Source organism: Leptodactylus fuscus, chromosome 7 (assembly GCF_031893055.1).
Source record: "Leptodactylus fuscus isolate aLepFus1 chromosome 7, aLepFus1.hap2, whole genome shotgun sequence".
Lineage (NCBI taxonomy): Eukaryota > Metazoa > Chordata > Amphibia > Anura > Leptodactylidae > Leptodactylus > Leptodactylus fuscus.
Window position 1 is genome coordinate 2,100,171 of NC_134271.1, and position 25,532 is coordinate 2,125,702.

Sequence of the window (25,532 nt, forward strand, 5' to 3'; positions counted from 1 at the left end):
TATTCATCAGCTGCTCCAATATCTCTAGTACAGTAAACTCTGGACAAATCTGATGAAGCGCCGACCAGAACAAGCCTCCAGCTGGCGGAGCCTGGCAGCAAATACTCACATACTAAATCATTGGGAAGACATGCACACTCGGCTGAGCCCAGCATGCATGTGTACGGGAAGGAATTGCTGTAGGCTGAGAGTTACTGGGGGCGCAAATAAATGGGCAATGGCAGAAAAACAAAGAATCCAAATTCTCTATCAATAAGCAAGACCGTCCCAAAAGGGAGGCTGCCCAACAATGGGGTAAATGGTATATACAGCAGATACAGTGCAGGTATACGGAGACCCCCCTCACTAGCGGCAGTGCCTGAGGTCCCAAATACCTCCTATGTTATAGTATTACACTCCAGCACTCACATAGTGTCACCGCTCCGCTCTCCTCCGCGTTACGTCCCTGTATAATAAAATATCCCAGAACTTACACAATGTGTATGGGGAGGGGGGGGGGGGGGGAGTCAGGAGGACTCAGAACGTTCCGTCGTCTTCTGGGTTTGGGTCTTCTGATAGAAGTAACGAGTGCAGATGGGAGCGATCGCCGCGACTCCTCATGTATATACTTTGTTGTGTTTTATACCTTTGGTTTTTCGTGCTCGTTTTCGGACCCCATAACTTTGGAGATTTCCATCTATGGGGCCAAGTCTGAGGAACACGTACAATTGTTCCATGACTTGTATTTGGGGGGGGGGGGCTGAGGACATTGTGATTTGCTCTCTTTGCTCTTCATCCTGCGCGATAAATATTCTTAGATTTTGATAGTTGATATTTTTTTTTATTTTCTATTATCTGTAAAATGTGGGGAGGGGTGATCTGAATTTTTAATATTTTAGGTTTTTTTTATACAGATTTGTAATTTTTTTAGTTTTTTTTTTTTTCGCCCCTTCCATGTTTAATCGCTCATACAATACACTGGAATACATTGCACTGCAGTAGATTGTCCGATCATCGCACTTCTATGATGAGCAGCCTCACGACACCCCAGCAATGCCCCCTACACCATTCCAGGGGGCAGTAGTCAGACCCCCGTACGCCTGGACTGCTTAGATACAGCAATTCACCATGGCATGGAAGTGGTTAACATCTGCGATCTACATAATAGAGCCGCCACCTGCTGTGCAGTATATGGACCTCCGACATCTGTATATAGTCCGTACCCCATCACATGTCAGGAAAGGGTTAAACCTCCTTCCTATAGACCATCACCCCCCACACAGACGACACAGATGCACAACTAGCACCAGAATAACCCCCATGTAGGATACAGAAGCCATAGGGAGCAGCGGCAAAGGTTTGCTTACAATGACATGCATGGCGATGGCTTCCAGCACCCGGGAGTCGGGGCGGCCGCTGCTCTCACTACTCTTGGGATGGAACCAGAGAACGTTCTTCATAAAGACTCAATTATTCCTATAGACCTCTCAACAAGTGACCGGCTCTGATCACCGAGCAACAGATGGGGCGACGGGCTTGGCATGGTCTCCTGGACGCTCCAATACAATCTAGATCATCATCCACCAGATCTCGCTGTGGCCAGTTGGCTTCTTACACCATTGGCCCTAAATCTGTCTGAGATCGGGAACCACATGAAATACAGCTAAGAAAGATCCGCGCTGTCCATAGAACATTCTCCAGCAATACAGCAACCCTGATCCAGGGGGCACTGGGGGCCACAAAGTGAGAGTCATAGACACTACAGACATATCACCCCAGCCCCGCAGATAGATAGGTTACTGTCACCAGACCCAGTATATCACCCCAGCCCTGCAGATAGATAGGTTACTGTCACCAGACCCAGCATATCCCCCCAGCCCTGCAGATAGATAGGTTACTGTCACCAGACCCAGCATATCACCCCAGCCCTGCAGATAGATAGGTTACTGTCACCAGACCCAGCATATCACCCCAGCCCTGCAGATAGATAGGTTACTGTCACCAGAACCAGCATATCACCCCAGCCCTGCAGATAGATAGGTTACTGTCACCAGAACCAGCATATCACCCCAGCCCTGCAGATAGATAGGTTACTGTCACCAGACCCAGTATATCACCCCAGCCCTGCAGATAGATAGGTTACTGTCACCAGACCCAGCATATCACCCCAGCCCCGCAGATAGATAGGTTACTGTCACCAGACCCAGTATATCACCCCAGCCCTGCAGATAGATAGGTTACTGTCACCAGACCCAGCATATCACCCCAGCCCTGCAGATAGATAGGTTACCGTCACCAGACCCAGCATATCACCCCAGCCCTGCAGATAGATAGGTTACTGTCACCAGAACCAGCATATCACCCCAGCCCTGCAGATAGATAGGTTACTGTCACCAGACCCAGCACATCACCCCAGCCCTGCAGATAGATAGGTTACTGTCACCTTGGCCCTGCAGATAGATAGGTTACTGTCATCAGACCCAGCATATCACCCCAGCCCTGCAGATAGATAGGTTACTGTCATCAGACCCAGCATATCACCCCAGCCCTGCAGATAGATAGGTTACTGTCATCAGACCCAGCATACCACCCCAGCCCTGCAGATAGATAGGTTACTGTCACCAGAACCAGCATATCCCCCCAGCCCTGCAGATAGATAGGTTACTGTCATCAGACCCAGCATATCACCCCAGCCCTGCAGATAGATAGGTTACTGTCATCAGACCCAGCATATCACCCCAGCCCTGCAGATAGATAGGTTACTGTCACCAGAACCAGCATATCACCCCAGTCCTGCAGATAGATAGGTTACTGTCACCAGAACCAGCATATCACCCCAGCCCTGCAGATAGATAGGTTACTGTCACCAGAACCAGCATATCACCCCAGCCCTGCAGATAGATAGGTTACTGTCACCAGACCCAGCATATCACCCCAGCCCTGCAGATAGATAGGTTACTGTCACCAGACCCAGTATATCACCCCAGTCCTGCAGATAGATAGGTTACTGTCACCTGAACCAGCATATCACCCCAGCCCTGCAGATAGATAGGTTACTGTCACCAGAACCAGCATATCACCCCAGCCCTGCAGATAGATAGGTTACTGTCACCAGAACCAGCATATCACCCCAGTCCTGCAGATAGATAGGTTACTGTCACCAGAACCAGCATATCACCCCAGCCCTGCAGATAGATAGGTTACTGTCACCAGAACCAGCATATCCCCTCAGCCCTGCAGATAGATAGGTTACTGTCACCAGACCCAGCATATCACCCCAGCCCTGCAGATAGATAGGTTACTATACCAGAACCAGCATATCCCCTCAGCCCTGCAGATAGATAGGTTACTGTCACCAGACCCAGCATATCACCCCAGCCCTGCAGATAGATAGGTTACTATACCAGAACCAGCACATCACCCCAGTCCTGCAGATAGATAGGTTACTGTCACCAGAACCAGCATATCACCCCAGCCCTGCAGATAGATAGGTTACTGTCACCAGAACCAGCATATCACCCCAGCCCTGCAGATAGATAGGTTACTGTCACCAGAACCAGCATATCACCCCAGTCCTGCAGATAGATAGGTTACTGTCACCAGAACCAGCATATCCCCTCAGCCCTGCAGATAGATAGGTTACTGTCACCAGAACCAGCATATCACCCCAGCCCTGCAGATAGATAGGTTATGGTCACTAGAACCAGCATATCACCCCAGCCCTGCAGATAGATAGGTTACTGTCACCAGAACCAGCATATCCCCTCAGCCCTGCAGATAGATAGGTTACTGTCACCAGAACCAGCATATCACCCCAGCCCTGCAGATAGATAGGTTATGGTCACTAGAACCAGTATATCACCCCAGCCCTGCAGATAGATAGGTTATGGTCACCAGAACCACACAATGTTTTCCCCTTGTGAGTCGCTGCCTCTGTGGCTGAGATACTTTCTCTGTGGCTGAGATACGGCCATCCAGGCGCTGCCATTCTTTCATAGAAGTAAGCAGTAACCAATTGACCGATGACATCACTGGCCTGTAAAGTTGAGGCGGCGCTGGGACGGAGGAGACTTTGGGCCCCTCATACACTAGGGCTTCGATGCTATTGCTACCTCTGCACCCCCTATAGTTACGCCCTGTCTGACAGACCCCACTAATGAGATAATTGACACCTCATTAAAGTCTTTTTTAGGGACGACTGGAAAGATTTAGGATCAGATAGAAACTATGCGCATAGGATTTACATGAAGGAGGGGGAAACCATCAGCAGAGACAATGTTCCTTTCCTAAAAAGTTCCCTTAAGCCCTAAATGGGTGCACAGATAATTCGGCAGATACACCTCATAGCAAGCGTTTACATAACTAACCATTTACAACAATTTTGGGATTATTCCCGGTAGGTGGAAATCTGTCTCGTCACAAAAATGAAGGCGCTGAAAACCATTCCTTTGTAGTGGAGCAGATTGTTCTCAGGTGTGATCGGTGCAGGACCAAACTAGACGGATCCTCTGAGCCTATCACAGACCTACTCAACGGCACGATGACCCAAAGTCCCACTCCGAACCCAACTCGCCTATGGCCCATTGAATGTACTGACCCCCAGCCATAATAGCTTATTGTACTATGGATATTCCCATCAATGTGACCCCCAAAAACCAACTCATTGGGGCTGACATCATGAAAACTGACACCAAAGCCATGAAAATAGTCAGAAACTTTTCATAGAAGTTGTGATTTTTTTGAGCTTTGTACTGAGCACATAGGACCAGGACCATCAGCCCCATCAACACCAGCAAGGAGCTGCCATAGACTCAGGTTCAAGTGCACGGCCCAGGAGGACGAGGCGTCCGGGTAGGCGCATACCCCAAAAACTGTCACGAAAACACTGGTCTTAATAGGTCTGCCCCATTGTCATCTGGGGTGTCCGAACAAGACCAACCCTCTATGGTCCCTGTAGACTTCAGGTAGATGCTGACCATACACTTGTTTCAGCTGTGAGCTATTCCTTCCGACCCCCTATAGACTGGCACACCGATCCTTTTGAGTCAGGTCACCTCCATACACATCGGATAGTTGGGGGGTCCAGACAAAATCTTGAGGTTTGATGAACTTTCATGGTGGAAGATGCAGAGTAAATGAGGTTACCAGGCTGATCCTCCATCAAGGTCTGTGTCTGCTCTCCGGGGGTCTTACCCTGCTACAAGTATGGACTCAGCACATACTAAAGCCGGGGATATTCCTCAAGATACAAGAGCCGTATCATACATATCATGGACTCCCTGGTCATATACTGCCTTCATGCCCCGCACATGAGGGGCGCCCATAGCACTATCATGCGGTCAGTAAGAAGCATCTGTCTAGCACATGCCCCACAATTGGTGAGTCAAATCAATTTTCCTATATCAGCAGTGAGAGAATTTTAGATGGGGCCAACTTTATGCAGTGATCCGGGGCCAACTCTACATTTAGGAGGTGCGGATCCAGAGAATGTGGTTTACCCTGCTGAGTGTCCCATCCCTGACCTATCGCTATGACTAAAGAGAAATGGTGCAAGTTACATGAAGTTCTTCCTGGCAGGCTGCGCGCACGGCTGCTGCTCTGATGGAAAAAACGGGATTTTTAGGCTTAAAGGGGCTTTCTGGGACTACACATGGAGTGTCCCTCCTTAGCATAGGCCATCACTGTGCGACCGCCGGGGTCTGTCCTTACTTAAACAGGACTGGGGAGCAAAGCCAAGGATGGAGCACAGACATACAGTGTGTGTGTGTATATATATATATATATATATATATATATATACAGTCCTATGAAAAAGTTTGGGCACCCCTATTAATCTTAATCATTTTTTGTTCTAAATATTTTGGTGTTTGCAGCAGCCATTTCAGTTTGATATATCTAATAACTGATGGACACAGTAATATTTCAGGATTGAAATGAGGTTTATTGTACTAACAGAAAATGTGCAATATGCATTAAACCAAAATTTGACCGGTGCAAAAGTATGGGCACCCTTATCATTTTATTGATTTGAATTCCCCTAACTACTTTTTACTGACTTACTGAAGCACAAAATTGGTTTTGTAACCTCAGTGAGCTTTGCACTTCATAGCCAGGTGTATCCAATCATAAGAAAAGGTATTTAAGGTGGCCAATTGCAAGTTGTTCTACTATTTGAATCTCCTCTGAAGAGTGGCATCATGGGCTACTCAAAACAACTCTCAAATGATCTGAAAACAAAGATTGTTCAACATAGTTGTTCAGGGGAAGGATACAAAAAGTTGTCTCAGAGATTTAACCTGTCAGTTTCCACTGTGAGGAACATAGTAAGGAAATGGAAGAGCACAGGGACAGTTCTTGTTAAGCCCAGAAGTGGCAGGCCAAGAAAAATATCAGAAAGGCAGAGAAGAAGAATGGTGAGAAGAGTCAAGGACAATCCACAGACACCTCCAAAGAGCTGCAGCATCATCTTGCTGCAGATGGTGTCACTGTGCATCGGTCAACTATACAGCGCACTTTGCACAAATAGAAGCTGTATGGGAGAGTGATGAGAAAGAAGCCGTTTCTGCACGTACGCCACAAATAGAGTTGCCTGAGGTATGAAAAAGCACATTTGGACAAGGCAGCTTCATTTTGGAAACAAAAATTGAGTTGTTTGGTTATAAAAAAAAGGCGTTATGCATGGCGTCCAAAAAGAAACAGCATTCCAAGAAAAACACATGCTACCCACTGTAAGATTTGGTGGAGGTTCCATCATGCTTTGGGGCTGTGTGGCCAATGCCGGCATCGGGAATCTTGTTAAAGTTGAGAGTCGCATGGATTCCACTCAGTATCAGCAGATTCTTGAGAATAATGTTCAAGAATCAGTGACGAAGTTGAAGTTACGCCGGGGATGGAGATTTCAGCAAGACAATGATCCAAAACACCGCTCCAAATCCTCAGGCATTCATGCAGAGGAACAATTACAATGTTCTGGAATGGCCATCCCAGTCCCCAGACCTGAATATCATTGAACATCTGTGGGATGATTTGAAGCGGGCTGTCCATGCTCGGCGACCATCTAACTTAACTGAACTTGAATTGTTTGTCCAAAATCCCTTTATCCAGGATCCAGGAACTGATTAAAAGCTACAGGAAGCGACTAGAGGCTGTTATCTTTGCAAAAGGAGGATCTACTAAATATTAATGTCACTTTTCTGTTGAGGTGCCCATACTTTTGCACCGGTCAAATTTTGGTTTAATGCATATTGCACATTTTCTGTTAGTACAATAAACCTCATTTCAATCCTGAAATATTACTGTGTCCATCAGTTATTAGATATATCAAACTGAAATGGCTGCTGCAAACACCAAAATATTTAGAACAAAAAATGATTAAGATTAATAGGGGTGCCCAAACTTTTTCATAGGACTGTATATATATATATATATATATATATATATATATATATATATATATATATGAGAGCCACCTGCATAAACATAGAAGGGCTTATACGCTCTGATAATCGCTGGGGTCCCAGGACCCCTAATAATCACATACACACGGCCTATTTTAAAGGGGTATTCTACTTATTTGACATTATCCTCTACCCACAGAATAGGGGATGACTTGCTGGTCATTGGGGGTCTAGCAGGTAGGATCTCCACCATCATGGGAACGCTAGGAGCAAGCATCACTTTGGTGTACAAGAGATCCCCATTCTTGTATTACGGGGGTTCCAGGCAGTCGGACCCCACTGACCAGCGGGTTATCCCTACCCTGTAGACTGGATGCCTTCCTATTATTGATGGAGCTATAGACATAAGATTCAGGATAATTTTAGGATATTGGTGGTCCTAGAGGTGAGACTACAACCCTAAACACACAGGTCACCCAGGGCCGAGACAGAAGGTTTGCATTTACCAACTGGAATATGTTTAGACCTCTCCGTAAGAGAAATTTGGGCTGTTTGAGGATTTCTGGGACTAGGGGCAGAGCCGAGGACTCTTCATTGTGCACCTCTATGTGTAGTAGGGGAGCTGTAGGGTACGAGGTTTAGGACAATGCTATAATGCCCTGCACGTCGCCACTACATATAGGGTATAAAGAGGTGAATAATGCAGAGGCCACAGATGGTGGGAGGGGGTGCTCGGAGTCCCCCCATTAATCTGATACTCATGGCCTAACCTCAAGGTAGCAGCTCAGTACTTTGATCCCTGAACATCCCTTTAAAAAGTTACAGCAGTTGCTATAGATGTTTGGTAGCGATCATTGCTGCAACAACATTTACTGAAATCCGGGGTTCACATATTTTTCGAATGCACCTGTAACGTACAGTGAGGCACCGTATGAGCGAAGAGACTGTAGATGGGGATCACTGGACCCCAACAATGGCAGACATGAGGGATCCTCCGCCCTTTATACAGCCAAACCACCTTAAAGGGGCTCTTGTGGACTACAGAAGCAATGACCTATCCTTAGCATATGTGATGTCTGGACACTTGCTGATCAGCTGACTGGCGGGGCCGTATCCCCATTACTTACTAGGACCAGCGGGCCATTGTTGATATTCCCATATACCCGTCACTACTACGGTATATATCCCGTGCCTGGTACATGTGGCCCCTACACGGGCCGGCACGTACTACAAGGGTCTGCTCTTTGTTACTGACTTTCCACTCTACCATAACATATGGGGGTCCGAAACAGGGAAACCTCCCTATGACATCTCTCCGACCTAACAGGCCATATGGAAGGGATTGTCTTGATGAGCCGACCACTTTGTAGGATCTGTAATGTATACACCAGGATCGGGTGTCACAAGTTGTTGGAATATTCACTCAAAAATTATTTTACGTTTGGAAAAAAAAATTCAAGAAGATTCCCAAAACTTCACAACCTTATTGTACGAGACGTTATTGTCTGATGGAGACGCAATGAGAACATATAGAAGGAGTCAGTATGGACCAAGCCCTATATACCGTGTGACCCCGTATAGACGCAGCGCGCTGACTTCATGATAAATAACACATTACTTCATTACTCGGCCCATTGCTATCCCAATGTCTATTAAAAACATCGCCGATGAGGTCATCGGTACATTCAAAAACTAGTATTAAGATGCGGGGGGATTAGGGGGGATGGGGCGCCATGACTTCAGCGTGCGCTCTACTGGAGTCTTACTACGAGAGCGGCTGGAGGACTCTCACGTGCAGGGCGCACCGGCATCATTACAGCGGCCGTCACCGCAGCAGACACAATTGTTATGAAGCTCTCCATGCATGAGTGCGCCGGCCCGGCCGGGGGGAGGCTCGAGACTTGTTTGAATGACAGGTTTCCAGGACAGAAATATCCTCGAGTTCAAGAGTAAGAAGAATTGGAAAGATTTTCCCCCGACTGGAGAGAGTGAGATGAGGCAGAGTCAGCAGCAGGTCCAACTGGCTGCAAATCAAAGGGGAAGCTGCTCAACGCCAAGAGAGCGCAACGTCTATAACCAGAGCAATGTGCAGAATCCTGAGGAGAAGGGCACAAGATCGGGGGACACTGAGGGGGGCAAACGGAGATAAGAGGATGCAATAAGGAGGCGGGACAGGAAAACTTATACAAAGATGTAGCAAGAGGTCAAAAGTGTTGTGACCCCATTGTAAGGGGTACACGCCATATGTGTAGGGGGTACACACCATATGTGTAGAGGGTACACGCCATATGTGTAGAGGGTACACGCCATATGTGTAGAGGGTACACGCCATATGTGTAGGGGGTACACGCCATATGTGTAGGGGGTACACGCCATATGTGTAGAGGGTACACGCCATATGTGTAGAGGGTACACGCCATATGTGTAGGGGGTACACGCCATATGTGTAGGGGGTACACGCCATATGTGTAGGGGGTACACGCCATATGTGTAGGGGGTACACGCCATATGTGTAGAGGGTACACGCCATATGTGGAGGGGGTACATGCCATATGTGTAGGGGGTACATGCCATATATGTAGGGGGTACACGCCATATGTGTAGGGGGTACACGCCATATGTGTAGGGGGTACACGCCATATGTGTAGGGGGTACACGCCATATGTGTAGGGGGTACACGCCATATGTGGAGGGGTACATGCCATATGTGTAGGGGGTACATGCCATATGTGTAGGGGGTACACGCCATATGTCCTCATGCAGTGCCTTCAAGGTGCAGCACAGGGTATGATCATGTCCATGGGGGTAGCTTGATATAATGGGGGTACTGAGGACCCGTGAGGACAAGGAGCCCCAGCACTGTGTGGACCCAGGAGTCACTGCAGCCACGACCACTCAAATGAATGCAGTACCTGGTCTGACCATCATACAGAGAATGGCGCTGTCTGCTTCCTGCTCCATTCTCTGTGAAGAGCTGATCAGTGAGGGTGCTGACAGACCCCGCTAATCCGATACTGATGACCTAGGCCTAAGAAAAGTCAACAATATGTTTATTCCACAAAAACAATTCTTATTACTTATTGATTGATTTCCTTCTTATCCTTTCCCTTTACTAAACGTGATAAAAAAAATCCAAAAACAGCCCCAATGTGGTGTGACCCAAACGACTCAACCCCCAGGCCTGGGGTGTGCGGACTGATCCATTCTCATTACACGGGGTAACAGGTAAAGCCGCCGCAATCGCCCCGCAATGACAGCTGTTCCATTACAACTTGCAGACAGTTCTCTGTCCAGGGTCCAGTTTCGTGTTTGGATGAGTCAGAGGGAATCCTAAAGCTGCGGCCAAAAGATGTTCTATCAGCATCTCCGAATCTGGCCAGGACCGCGCGCAGAAGGAACACGAAGCCGAGGACCCCAAATGTGCAGCAGCTTTCTGGAGCAGCCATGTCTATGAATCCCTAAACTGGGACAGCACATGTGTCACGGGAATGGCAGAAGACAAGAGGGGAAAGCAGGGGCCCAAATATCACACACAGCCCCCCAGAAGGCAGGCCCCCGCCCTTATTTACACACAGTAACGTGTCAGACTACAACATACGATAACACTTTTATGTGTCGGACATTTCCACGGCATTTGCAGTATTGTGTCCCGTGTGTGTGACATGACGGACAGATCTCCTCCTGCACGGACTATACGACCCCGTACATGTAACCCCCGACCTCAGGGTGATGGGTAATAAACCGCAGGTACGATTAGCAGGGACCGCAATGCTTATGTTAGGGCCCATTAGCTTTATTGGAACGTGTCCAAGCCCTTTAAGTCCTGCCATTGTGTGAGGCGCTGGCCCGTGTACACACCCTGGTAAATGCACCTGTTAATCAGTTGCTGATGAGATCCCGCACGTTTCGCTCTTCCCACACCGCTGGGTCCTCGCCTGGGCCTGATGTTTGCATTTAATCAAGAGGACGGTTCAGTCACTTCGAAGGCTCCAGGATATGTGAACCAGGATGGAAAATGTCAATTGTGGGGGAGGAAATGAGAGAAAAAACAGGAGGGGGGGGGGGGGCACAGGGATACACAAAAGGAATTAGCAGTAATGTATGTATACACTTGTATCAGCGCAGAGAACATATGTCACACAGGAAAGGTTGTGGGAAAATAAACAGGAGTGTGCGGCAGCGGCGACAACCGGGCCCTACTGCAGGGGGGCCCCAACATTACAGAGTCCGGGCCCTACTGCAGGGGGGCTTAATATTACAGAGTCCGGGCCCTACTGCAGGGCGTCCCCAACGTTACAGAGTCCAGGCCCTACTGCATGGGGGCCCCAACATTACAGGGTCCGGGCCCTACTGCATGGGGGCCCCAACATTACAGGGTCCAGGCCCTACTGCAGGGGGGCTTAATATTACAGGGTCCGGGCCCTACTGCAGTGGGGCCCCAACGTTACAGGGTGATCTATAGTAACTACAGTCTATACGGGTCACTATATAGTCCTGGCATCTCTCTATAGTGTCACATGATAGTAGTAACATGATGTCATCGGCCTCCATCGCACTGACATGTGACCTCCCCGATGCTCCGGACTCCTTAGTATTGTGTAAGGACGTTTTCACACTGTGAGGTCTATAGCGCAGATACAGACCCTGCAGCCAGCCGGCCGCGCTGCACTAAGGGGTTAATATGAGGCTCGTCGGCCGATTCTGCATTCACTAATCTGTCACTTTTCCATCATAGGTGGCGCTATAACCTCTGTCTGTCTCAGGAAAAGGCTATCGTGTGGCAGAAGGAAGAATCTGATGGAGGATACCGGTAAGTGACTGGCCACGCCTACAACCCCCAGCAGCCAAAACACGATGGGTAGAGTAGTGACTATTGTGTAGTCAGGCTCCTATGCCTATTGGGTAGTCTGTAGTCATGGAAACACATAGGTCTGACTAGGAGCTGCAGACACAATACGGTGGGAGATTTGCGTTCAGACCTGTTTTAGGATTGTCGCCCACATTTCGCCCCGTGATGGGAGTTTTCATCACTTTGAGCTGTGGCGGGACCCTCGAGATCACAATGTGACTCCATTCACTTACATTGGCCACAAGGCGTCTTAGTGATCTCGGGTCGCGCAGGGTGTCACGGACAAAGTCGCGCAGCCAAGACTCTCCGAAGCTGTCGCCTATCTGTAGCTTATAGACGCATTCACACCGACCACCAGAAAGGGAATGGATCTCATTAGAGGGAGGAAAATGTGAACGGGACCCAAATGTGACTGATTTAATCTGCAGTGCCCCAGTACCAAACCCAGCCGCCCCCGCCCCTCCCCTGATCAGCACATGTGCCACAAGTGAGCGATGCAGCAGAGCCGGCCCTGTAGGAGCGCAGCACGCCAGAGTCACTGTCATCTGTAATTGTCAGCGCTGATCTCCGACCCAGGACGCCTTCCAAGCCGTAATACAGATTCCAAGGAGCAGAGCAAACAATTAGTGACAACCACAAGGATATTATATCATTACAGCGAGTTCCTGTCATAGCGGGGCAGCGGCCCCCCCTACAGACTAACCCACCCCAGCGCCAAGACCGCAAAGAAAGTGAAGAGTCCGGATCATGTAGACAAGTCTGTGCCAGAACTCCGGCACCCATCCTGCATGAAGTAAGAACTCGCAGCATCTTCTCTTATCTCTCTGCAGGGTTTCTTTCCTCTGTTGTTCCTCATGGAAATTTCTGAATAAACCAGGCGATAATAGATGGAGTGTGCCCCGAAATAATCCAATCTGCGCTGACAATTCTGCACTTGGTAGTGACACTTCCCATGAACAAGGGCCAAGGTAACGCCCAGATGTCAACTTATTTGTAGGAGGAATAACAGAGGAACACACAGTGCTAACCCTACAGACTGCGGACACTACATGGGGGATGGGGTTGTATCGGACGTGCAGAATTTACATTGCAGCTCTGGAGTGATCCCGGCCGGGCTGTGCCCAGTCTTTGCACTGCTGGGGTATATTTAGGCAGCTCTGTGTCACTACATTAGCGGGCACTGCACTGGTGGGCACTAAGGTCGCCCGTCCCTCTGGTATAAGCGGGAAGCCTCTGTCAGTCCACTCTGGCGCCGCTTATCTCTGGGAATGTTGCAGGTAAATTATCCGTTTTTCCCCAAATTTGGTGGATCCATTTAGATTCAAAAGGATCAACAAACAGAAATGAATGTTTTCTGGGATTGGAATACACACACACACGTGAAAAAAGCCTAGCTGATTTTGTCACTGATTTTTCAGCGTCACTTTTTTTGGACACTGTTTTTTGCATTGGATGCTGTTTTTGACGCTTTTTCAGTCACTGTTTTTTTGAAGCTTTTTTTTTTTTTGCATTACAAAAAAGTACATGATAAAAAAAAACGCTAGCGGCCAAAACAGCTGCAAAAATAAGCGACCAAAAACTGCTAGCGGTTTTTTCAGTGCCCCATAGACTCCTATTCATTTTTTCAGGCGTTAAACGCCTGAAGAAAGGTCATGTTGCTTCTTTTTCTGCTAGCAAAAAAAGCTAGCAATAAAAAAAGCTAGCAGAAAAAAAAAAGCTAGCAATTCACATAGGGCTACATTTTATGGAGGCTGATTCGGCCGCGAAATCAGCTGTCAAAATCAGTGTCCATGTCCCCGTGTGAACTAGCCCTAACGATGATCAATACTTAGGATACCCGGGACCCCCACTGATCAGCCGGCTGAAAAGGCTACAGCGTTGTGACAGCTGAACACCAAGCACAGCACCGTACATTATATAGTGGCCGTGCTTGGTATTACAGCTCAGCACAGTCACTCGAATGAGACTGAGCTGTGAACAGGCCAAGTCATGAATGGACATGATGTGACTGACCTATGAAGTGGCAGCTGATTGGGGGGGTCCCGGGTATCAGCCCCCCCCACACACACACACTCAGATATACAGAGGTCACTTTACTGCTGCTAATCCTCTTTATATATGTTCATTAAGGGCATCACATTGGGGATCTCAGGACCCCCAGCGGAGGGGTGGCTATCATGTGGGGTCTGTCGGTCGGGCCCCTCCACTCTCCCCATCATCCTGCCAGGCTGCGACATTCCTCCTTCACTGATACATTGTAACAAACCTTCAGGACTTGTCTGCTCTTACATTTATCCCATAGAGGACTGTTCAGACTAGATGTAAATGTAGCGAACCCTCAGCTGTGACATGAGACTACAACTCCCAGCATGTCTGCTTGTTCTGCGGTTTCTGGAACTCCAATAGAATGAATGGCATGCTGGGAGTTGTAGTCTCATGCTGGGAGGTGTAGTCTCGGGCTGGGAGGTGTAGTCTCGCGCTGGGAGTTGTAGTCTCGCGCTGGGAGGTGTAGTCTCGCGCTGGGAGTTGTAGTCTCGGGCTGGGAGTTGTAGTCTCATGCTGGGAGGTGTAGTCTCGCGCTGGGAGGTGTAGTCTCGGGCTGGGAGGTGTAGTCTCGGGCTGGGAGGTGTAGTCTCGCGCTGGGAGGTGTAGTCTCGCGCTGGGAGGTGTAGTCTCGCGCTGGGAGGTGTAGTCTCGCGCTGGGAGGTGTAGTCTCGCGCTGGGAGGTGTAGTCTCGGGCTGGGAGGTGTAGTCTCGGGCTGGGAGGTGTAGTCTCGCGCTGGGAGGTGTAGGCTCGGGCTGGGAGGTGTAGGCTCGCGCTGGGAGGTGTAGGCTCGCGCTGGGAGGTGTAGGCTCGCGCTGGGAGGTGTAGGCTCGCGCTGGGAGGTGTAGTCTCGGGCTGGGAGGTGTAGTCTCGCGCTGGGAGGTGTAGTCTCGCGCTGGGAGGTGTAGTCTCGCGCTGGGAGGTGTAGTCTCGGGCTGGGAGGTGTAGTCTCGGGCTGGGAGGTGTAGTCTCGGGCTGGGAGGTGTAGTCTCGGGCTGGGAGGTGTAGGCTCGCGCTGGGAGGTGTAGGCTCGCGCTGGGAGGTGTAGGCTCGCGCTGGGAGGTGTAGGCTCGGGCTGGGAGGTGTAGGCTCGCGCTGGGAGGTGTAGGCTCGCGCTGGGAGGTGTAGTCTCGCGCTGGGAGGTGTAGTCTCGCGCTGGGAGGTGTAGGCTCGCGCTGGGAGGTGTAGGCTCGCGCTGGGAGGTGTAGTCTCGCGCTGGGAGGTGTAGTCTCGGGCTGGGAGGTGTAGTCTCGCGCTGGGAGGTGTAGTCTCGCGCTGGGAGGTGTAGTCTCGCGCTGGGAGGTGTAGGCTCGCGCTGGGAGGTGTAGTCTCGCGCTGGGAGGTGTAGGCTCGGGCTGGGAGGTGTAGGCTCGCGCTGGGAGGTGTAGTCTCGCGCTGGGAGGTGTAGTCTCGCGCTGGGAGGTGTAGTCTCGGGCTGGGAGGTGTAGTCTCGCGCTGGGAGGTGTAGTCTCGCGCTGGGAGGTGTAGTCTCGCGCTGGGAGGTGTAGTCTCGCGCTGGGAGGTGTAGTCTCGCGCTGAGAGGTGTAGTCTCGCGCTGAGAGGTGTAGTCTCGCGCTGGGAGGTGTAGTCTCGCGCTGGGAGGTGTAGTCTCGGGCTGGGAGGTGTAGTCTCGGGCTGGGAGGTGTAGTCTCGCGCTGGGAGGTGTAGGCTCGGGCTGGGAGGTGTAGTCTCGCGCTGGGAGGTGTAGGCTCGGGCTGGGAGGTGTAGGCTCGCGCTGGGAGGTGTAGGCTCGCGCTGGGAGGTGTAGGCTCGGGCTGGGAGGTGTAGGCTCGCGCTGGGAGGTGTAGTCTCGGGCTGGGAGGTGTAGTCTCGCGCTGGGAGTTGTAGTCTCGCGCTGGGAGGTGTAGTCTCGCGCTGGGAGGTGCAGGCTCGGGCTGGGAGGTGCAGGCTCGCGCTGGGAGGTGTAGGCTCGCGCTGGGAGGTGTAGTCTCGGGCTGGGAGGTGTAGTCTCGCGCTGGGAGGTGTAGTCTCGCGCTGGGAGGTGTAGGCTCTCGCTGGGAGGTGTAGTCTCGCGCTGGGAGGTGTAGTCTCGCGCTGGGAGGTGTAGGCTCGCGCTGGGAGGTGTAGTCTCGCGCTGGGAGGTGTAGTCTCGGGCTGGGAGGTGTAGTCTCGCGCTGGGAGGTGTAGGCTCGCGCTGGGAGGTGTAGGCTCGCGCTGGGAGGTGTAGGCTCGCGCTGGGAGGTGTAGTCTCGCGCTGGGAGGTGTAGTCTCGGGCTGGGAGGTGTAGTCTCGGGCTGGGAGGTGTAGTCTCGGGCTGGGAGGTGTAGTCTCGGGCTGGGAGGTGTAGGCTCGCGCTGGGAGGTGTAGGCTCGCGCTGGGAGGTGTAGGCTCGCGCTGGGAGGTGTAGGCTCGGGCTGGGAGGTGTAGGCTCGCGCTGGGAGGTGTAGGCTCGCGCTGGGAGGTGTAGTCTCGCGCTGGGAGGTGTAGTCTCGCGCTGGGAGGTGTAGGCTCGCGCTGGGAGGTGTAGGCTCGCGCTGGGAGGTGTAGTCTCGCGCTGGGAGGTGTAGTCTCGGGCTGGGAGGTGTAGTCTCGCGCTGGGAGGTGTAGTCTCGCGCTGGGAGGTGTAGTCTCGCGCTGGGAGGTGTAGGCTCGCGCTGGGAGGTGTAGTCTCGCGCTGGGAGGTGTAGGCTCGGGCTGGGAGGTGTAGGCTCGCGCTGGGAGGTGTAGTCTCGCGCTGGGAGGTGTAGTCTCGCGCTGGGAGGTGTAGTCTCGGGCTGGGAGGTGTAGTCTCGCGCTGGGAGGTGTAGTCTCGCGCTGGGAGGTGTAGTCTCGCGCTGGGAGGTGTAGTCTCGCGCTGGGAGGTGTAGTCTCGCGCTGAGAGGTGTAGTCTCGCGCTGAGAGGTGTAGTCTCGCGCTGGGAGGTGTAGTCTCGCGCTGGGAGGTGTAGTCTCGGGCTGGGAGGTGTAGTCTCGGGCTGGGAGGTGTAGTCTCGCGCTGGGAGGTGTAGGCTCGGGCTGGGAGGTGTAGTCTCGCGCTGGGAGGTGTAGGCTCGGGCTGGGAGGTGTAGGCTCGCGCTGGGAGGTGTAGGCTCGCGCTGGGAGGTGTAGGCTCGGGCTGGGAGGTGTAGGCTCGCGCTGGGAGGTGTAGTCTCGGGCTGGGAGGTGTAGTCTCGCGCTGGGAGTTGTAGTCTCGCGCTGGGAGGTGTAGTCTCGCGCTGGGAGGTGTAGGCTCGGGCTGGGAGGTGCAGGCTCGCGCTGGGAGGTGCAGGCTCGCGCTGGGAGGTGTAGTCTCGGGCTGGGAGGTGTAGTCTCGCGCTGGGAGGTGTAGTCTCGCGCTGGGAGGTGTAGTCTCGCGCTGGGAGGTGTAGGCTCTCGCTGGGAGGTGTAGTCTCGCGCTGGGAGGTGTAGTCTCGCGCTGGGAGGTGTAGGCTCGCGCTGGGAGGTGTAGTCTCGCGCTGGGAGGTGTAGTCTCGGGCTGGGAGGTGTAGTCTCGCGCTGGGAGGTGTAGGCTCGCGCTGGGAGGTGTAGGCTCGCGCTGGGAGGTGTAGGCTCGCGCTGGAAGGTGTAGTCTCGCGCTGGGAGGTGTAGTCTCACGCTGGGAGGTGTAGGCTCGCGCTGGGAGGTGTAGTCTCGGGCTGGGAGGTGTAGTCTCGCGCTGGGAGTTGTAGTCTCGGGCTGGGAGTTGTAGTCTCGCGCTGGGAGGTGTAGTCTCGCGCTGGGAGGTGTAGTCTCGGGCTGGGAGGTGTAGTCTCGGGCTGGGAGGTGTAGTCTCGGGCTGGGAGGTGTAGTCTCGCGCTGGGAGGTGTAGTCTCGCGCTGGGAGGTGTAGTCTCGCGCTGGGAGGTGTAGTCTCGCGCTGGGAGGTGTAGTCTCGGGCTGGGAGGTGTAGTCTCGGGCTGGGAGGTGTAGTCTCGGGCTGGGAGGTGTAGTCTCGCGCTGGGAGGTGTAGTCTCGCGCTGGGAGGTGTAGTCTCGCGCTGGGAGGTGTAGGCTCGCGCTGGGAGGTGTAGGCTCGCGCTGGGAGGTGTAGGCTCGCGCTGGGAGGTGTAGGCTCGGGCTGGGAGGTGTAGGCTCGGGCTGGGAGGTGTAGGCTCGCGCTGGGAGGTGTAGTCTCGCGCTGGGAGGTGTAGTCTCGCGCTGGGAGGTGTAGTCTCGCGCTGGGAGGTGTAGTCTCGCGCTGGGAGGTGTAGGCTCGCGCTGGGAGGTGTAGTCTCGGGCTGGGAGTTGTAGTCTCATGCTGGGAGGTGTAGTCTCGCGCTGGAAGGTGTAGTCTCGCGCTGGGAGGTGTAGTCTCACGCTGGGAGGTGTAGGCTCGCGCTGGGAGGTGTAGTCTCAAGCTGGGAGGTGTAGTCTCGGGCTGGGAGGTGTAGTCTCGGGCTGGGAGGTGTAGTCTCGGGCTGGGAGGTGTAGTCTCGCGCTGGGAGGTGTAGTCTCGCGCTGGGAGGTGTAGTCTCGGGCTGGGAGGTGTAGTCTCGCGCTGGGAGGTGTAGTCTCGCGCTGGGAGGTGTAGGCTCGCGCTGGGAGGTGTAGGCTCGCGCTGGGAGGTGTAGTCTCGCGCTGGGAGGTGTAGTCTCGCGCTGGGAGTTGTAGTCTCGGGCTGGGAGTTGTAGTCTCATGCTGGGAGGTGTAGTCTCGCGCTGGGAGGTGTAGTCTCGCGCTGGGAGGTGTAGTCTCGCGCTGGGAGGTGTAGTCTCGCGCTGGGAGGTGTAGTCTCGCGCTGGGAGGTGTAGTCTCGCGCTGGGAGGTGTAGTCTCGCGCTGGGAGGTGTAGTCTCGCGCTGGGAGTTGTAGTCTCGCGCTGGGAGTTGTAGTCTCGCGCTGGGAGGTGTAGTCTCGCGCTGGGAGTTGTAGTCTCGCGCTGGGAGTTGTAGTCTCGCGCTGGGAGGTGTAGTCTCGCGCTGGGAGGTGTAGTCTCGCGCTGGGAGGTGTAGTCTCGCGCTGGGAGGTGTAGTCTCGCGCTGGGAGGTGTAGTCTCGCGCTGGGAGGTGTAGTCTCGCGCTGGGAGTTGTAGTCTCACAGCAGTCAGGATTTGCCGCCCGGTGCTATCCCCATTGAGTATACTGTATATACCATTGGGGGGGGGGGGGTCAGACCTCAGGGTATTGAGGGGCCACAGGGGGCAGGTCTGTGACACCCTAGATGATGCAGCGCTCCCCTTTATTCTCAGGATCAGTGAAGGGCCCCCTAAGCCCCATGAATGTCAGGGATCCCTTTAATGCCGCTTCACTCCCCCCCCCCCATCCTACAATGATCTTACAGTCCTGACACATCCTTGGAGGACTCGCCCATTGTCTTGGGTTATTCTCGGGGTAATGAGGCCGCAACGTAGTGTGAATCATGGCATAGAAGGCGATGCTGCCGCTGTTATTGGGGGGGTCACTGGCCATAGAGCACGACCCCCCCCCCCCCCCCCCCCCCGCGCGTCACCGCAGCGCTGACAGATGACTGACGTGACCCCTCCTGATGTCACAATGCACTGACTGTGGGATATTTCATAGGCCCCGGCACTTCTGACCCCACTGGTCCTGCAGCGATGACATCACACACATCAATGACATGACAGGTCACATGACCCCCGAGGCCAGTGATTGGCTGCAGTAGAGATGTGAATGATGGAGTCGGACCCCACTGATAACATATTGGTGACTCCTTTAAGCCTGATAAGGGCCGGCTGCAGTCCCCAGCATAGCACAGCAGGTGACGGGATCAGCGTAGGGACCCCTTTACTGTCAGGACTGGTGGGACCCCACTAATGACCAATCCTTACAAGCTGCGACCATCCCTTTAACAGCGGCCAACCCTACTGATATCCCTCACCTAGTCACTGCGGCCTCTCACCATCCAGGACATTGTACAACAATATTTGGTCCAACCGGTCCCAAGATCAGAGGTAAAGCCTGGAGGAGCCCTGCAGCACCTCCACAGGGGACAGGAGGTATTACAGCGCACCCAACACATGGAAAGGTCGGGTCCTCCAGAAGGTCACCCCTCTGTGTAGCCCTAATACACTATATACAGTACCTAGGACAGTATGCACACAGCACCTCCACAGGGGACAGGAGGTATTACAGCGCACCCACATATAACACATGGAGAGGTGGGGTCCTCCAGAAGGTCACCCCTCTGTGTAGCCCTAATACACTATATACAGTACCTAGGACACTATGCACACAGCACCTCCATAGGGGACAGGAGGTATTACAGCGCACCCACATATAACACATGGAGAGGTCGGGTCCTCCAGAAGGTCACCCCTCTGTGTAGCCCTAATACACTATATACAGTACCTAGGACAGTATGCACACAGCACCTCCACAGGGGACAGGAGGTATTACAGCGCACCCACATATAACACATGGAGAGGTGGGGTCCTCCAGAAGGTCACCCCTCTGTGTAGCCCTAATACACTATATACAGTACCTAGGACACTATGCACACAGCACCTCCACAGGGGACAGGAGGTATTACAGCACCCCACATATAACACATGGAGAGGTCGGATCCTCCAGAAAGTCAGCCCTCTGTGTAGCCCTAATACACTATATACAGTACCTAGGACACTATGCACACAGCACCTTCACAGGGGACAGGAGGTATTACAGCGCACCCACATATAACACATGGAGAGGTCGGGTCCTCCAGAAGGTCACCCCTCTGTGTAGCCCTAATACACTATATACAGTACCTAGGACAGTATGCACACAGCACCTCCACAGGGGACAGGAGGTATTACAGCGCACCCACATATAACACATGGAGAGGTCGGGTCCTCCAGAAGGTCACCCCTTTGTGTAGCCCTAATACACTATATACAGTACCTAGGACAGTATGCACACAGCACCTCCACAGGGGACAGGAGGTATTACAGCACCCCACATATAACACATGGAGAGGTCGGGTCCTCCAGAAAGTCAGCCCTCTGTGTAGCCCTAATACACTATATACAGTACCTAGGACAGTATGCACACAGCACCTCCACAGGGGACAGGAGGTATTACAGCGCACCCACATATAACACATGGAGAGGTCGGGTCCTCCAGAAGGTCACCCCTCTGTGTAGCCCTAATACACTATATACAGTACCTAGGACAGTATGCACACAGCACCTCCACAGGGGACAGGAGGTATTACAGCGCACCCACATATAACACATGGAGAGGTCGGGTCCTCCAGAAGGTCACCCCTCTATGTAGCCCTAATACACTATATACAGTACCTAGGACAGTATGCACACAGCACCTCCACAGGGGACAGGAGGTATTACAGCGCACCCACATATAACACATGGAGAGGTCGGGTCCTCCAGAAGGTCACCCCTCTGTGTAGCCCTAATACACTATATACAGTACCTAGGTCACCATTCACACTGCGCCCCTGACATTTACCCCACAGGCCATAAATCACTCCTCTGCTCTCCGGCCATGCTGGGAGTTGTAGTTCCTGGTCGGCGATATCTACAGCCCCATGGCAGAGTATAACCGATTATTAACATGGGAAAACCATCACCCCCCACCCCCACCCCGGTAACCTGAGGGGGGGGCCATTGTAGTGAGGCAGAACATAATAGGAGTGTGAGTCTTACACGTCCATCATCATCATCATCATCATCACTCAGCCCCATCACTGACAGCAACAACATCTTCTGTACCAGACCCTGCACAATATCAACAGGTACAGATGTAGCAGAGCTGATAGACAGGTACAGATGTAGCAGAGCTGATAGACAGGTACAGATGTAGCAGAGCTGATAGGTACAGATGTAGCAGAGCTGATAGGTACAGATGTAGCAGAGCTGATAGACAGGTACAGATGTAGCAGAGCTGATAGACAGGTACAGATGTAGCAGAGCTGATAGACAGGTACAGATGTAGCAGAGCTGATAGACAGGTACAGATGTAGCAGAGCTGATAGACAGGTACAGATGTAGCAGAGCTGATAGACAGGTACAGATGTAGCAGAGCTGATAGACAGGTACAGATGTAGCAGAGCTGATAGACAGGTACAGATGTAGCAGAGCTGATAGACAGGTACAGATGTAGCAGAGCTGATAGACAGGTACAGATGTAGCAGAGCTGATAGACAGGTACAGATGTAGCAGAGCTGATAGACAGGTACAGATGTAGCAGAGCTGATAGACAGGTACAGATGTAGCAGAGCTGATAGACAGGTACAGATGTAGCAGAGCTGAAGTCGACAGGTACAGATGTAGCAGAGCTGATAGACAGGTACAGATGTAGCAGAGCTGATAGACAGGTATAGATGTAGCAGAGCTGATAGACAGGTACAGATGTAGCAGAGCTGATAGACAGGTACAGATGTAGCAGAGCTGATATCAACAGGTACAGATGTAGCAGAGCTGATAGACAGGTACAGATGTAGCAGAGCTGATAGACAGGTACAGATGTAGCAGAGCTGATAGGTACAGATGTAGCAGAGCTGATAGACAGGTATAGATGTAGCAGAGCTGAAGTCGACAGGTACAGATGTAGCAGAGCTGATAGACAGGTACAGATGTAGCAGAGCTGATAGACAGGTACAGATGTAGCAGAGCTGAAGTCGACAGGTACAGATGTAGCAGAGCTGAAGTCGACAGGTACAGATGTAGCAGAGCTGATAGACAGGTACAGATGTAGCAGAGCTAATAGACGGGTACAGATGTAGCAGAGCTGATAGGTACAGATGTAGCAGAGCTGATAGACAGGTACAGATGTAGCAGAGCTGAAGTCAACAGGTACAGATGTAGCAGAGCTGATAGACAGGTACAGATGTAGCAGAGCTGAAGTCAACAGGTACAGATGTAGCAGAGCTGAAGTCAACAGGTACAGATGTAGCAGAGCTGATAGACAGGTACAGATGTAGCAGAGCTGATAGACAGGTACAGATGTAGCAGAGCTGATAGACAGGTACAGATGTAGCAGAGCTGATAGACAGGTACAGATGTAGCAGAGCTGATAGACAGGTACAGATGTAGCAGAGCTGATAGACAGGTACAGATGTAGCAGAGCTGATAGACAGGTACAGATGTAGCAGAGCTGATATTGACAGCTGCAGATGTAGCAGAGCTGATAGACAGGTACAGATGTAGCAGAGCTGATAGACAGGTACAGATGTAGCAGAGCTGATAGACAGGTACAGATGTAGCAGAGCTGATAGACAGGTACAGATGTAGCAGAGCTGATAGACAGGTACAGATGTAGCAGAGCTGATAGACAGGTACAGATGTAGCAGAGCTGATATTGACAGCTGCAGATGTAGCAGAGCTGATAGACAGGTACAGATGTAGCAGAGCTGATATTGACAGCTGCAGATGTAGCAGAGCTGATAGACAGGTACAGATGTAGCAGAGTTGAATTTGTTTTTGGCTGTTTCTATTGTCACGTAAAATAATTTGCACATAAAATCAGCACCAAACATTGCAAAAGATGCCAATGACACCCTCAGCTCAGCTACATCTACGGTCCATGTAAGACAGCAGGTGGATTGTACAGAAGGTTTGGCGAGCGTTTGTCGCTGGTCCTGATGATGATGATGATGATGGCGATTAACCCCGTATTAGCCAATATCACAGAAAGCTCTTACCACATTGCTCATGAAATCGGCCTCGGTCAGGTCCTCCAGCTCCAGGAAGGGGCTGTGAAAGCTTCGCTCGGGCGGCATGGCGACCCCATCCATGGTCCCAGGTGTCAGAATCTGCCCTCAGGTGTCACCGGCCGTCATCCATGGGATCAGTCACACGGGAGCAATCCAAAGTCTGAGGGGTCAGGGCTGGGGTGCACAGAACCAACAGAGGGTGCAAACCCCAAATACCTGCAGACTAATGGGGGGCTGTAATGTCAGATACCGGGGGGAGGGGGGGTAACTAAATCACAGGGAGACCGGGGTGCAATAGTGAGAGTGGGGGCAACTGCAGGGTGATGGGGGAAGGGGTGCAGGGCTGGGGTGTAAGGATGCCTGGGCAAGGGACGGGGGGCAGTGAGGAGTCCCTGCAGGGGCAGCAATGGGGGGCAGTGAGGAGTCCCTGCAGGGGCCGGGGGTCACAGGGGCAGCAGTGAGGAGTCCCTGCAGGGGCCAGGGGTCACAGGGGCAGCAGTGGGGGGCAGTGAGGAGTCCCTGCAGGGGCCCGGGGGTAACAGGGGCAACAGTGGGGGGCAGTGAGGAGTCCCTGCAGGGGCCGAGGGTCACAGGGGCAGCAGTGAGGAGTCCCTGCAGGGGCCGGGGGTAACAGGGGCAACAGTGGGGGGCAGTGAGGAGTCCCTGCAGGGGCCCGGGGGTGTAAGGATGCCCGGGCAGGGATGGGGGGCAGGCTCCTCGGGTCAGTAGGGCTCCTCAGGCCCTGGTTCCTCGCAGTACATGTTGCTGCCCTCCGGGGAGAACCTCTCCCGGTGCTCCTGCCTCCTGCTGGCGCCGTCCTCTGCCGGTCTCTCCCGGTGACTCTCCACAGCTGTCAGTGGCAGCCGGAGCCGACAGCTAGCGACACGCCCCCTCATGAATATGATAATGTAAACCTGCTGCTCGCCCGAAGCCACGCCTATGTCATGCATATGCAACAGCAGGCGGGAAAGTTACGCCTCCTCATGGTCCCGGCAGCCAGTGAGGTGATAGGCCCCGCCTCCCGCTCCTGCCGGTGTCCTCGTGTTTAGGCGGGAACTATAATGTCTGAGGGGAGGAGAACGGAGACTGACTGACTGACTGACTGACTGACTGACAACCTACAGGGAGGAGAACGGAGACTGACTGACAACCACCTGACAACCTACAGGGAGGAGAACGGAGACTGACTGACAACCACCTGACAACCTACAGGGAGGAGAACGGAGACTGACACTGACTGACTGACTGACAACTACCTGACTGACAACCTACAGGGAGGAGAACGGAGACTGACTGACTGACAACTACCTGACTGACAACCTACAGGGAGGAGAACGGAGACTGACACTGACTGACTGACTGACAACTACCTGACTGACAACCTACAGGGAGGAGAACGGAGACTGACTGACTGACAACTACCTGACTGACAACCTACAGGGAGGAGAACGGAGACTGACTGACTGACAACTACCTGACTGACAACCTACAGGGAGGAGAACGGAGACTGACACTGACTGACTGACTGACTGACAACCACCTGACTGACAACCTACAGGGAGGAGAACGGAGACTGACACTGACTGACTGACTGACAACTACCTGACTGACAACCTACAGGGAGGAGAACGGAGACTGACTGACTGACTGACTGACAACCACCTGACAACCTACAGGGAGGAGAACGGAGACTGACTGACAACCACCTGACTGAC

General features: G+C 52.6%; 1 protein-coding gene across 1 annotated transcript in view; it reads right to left on the reverse strand.

Moving 5' to 3' along the window:
- Window positions 1–23,998, reverse strand: part of CREB3L1 (cAMP responsive element binding protein 3 like 1) — a 51,248-nt gene extending 27,250 nt beyond the window's left edge. Inside the window, exon 1 of the mRNA XM_075283342.1 lies at window positions 23,806–23,998. Coding sequence (XP_075139443.1) covers window positions 23,806–23,898 — 93 coding nt within the window. The 5' untranslated portion in view covers window positions 23,899–23,998. The remainder of the gene's footprint in view (window positions 1–23,805) is intronic.
- Between the last annotated feature and the right edge of the window lie 1,534 nt (window positions 23,999–25,532).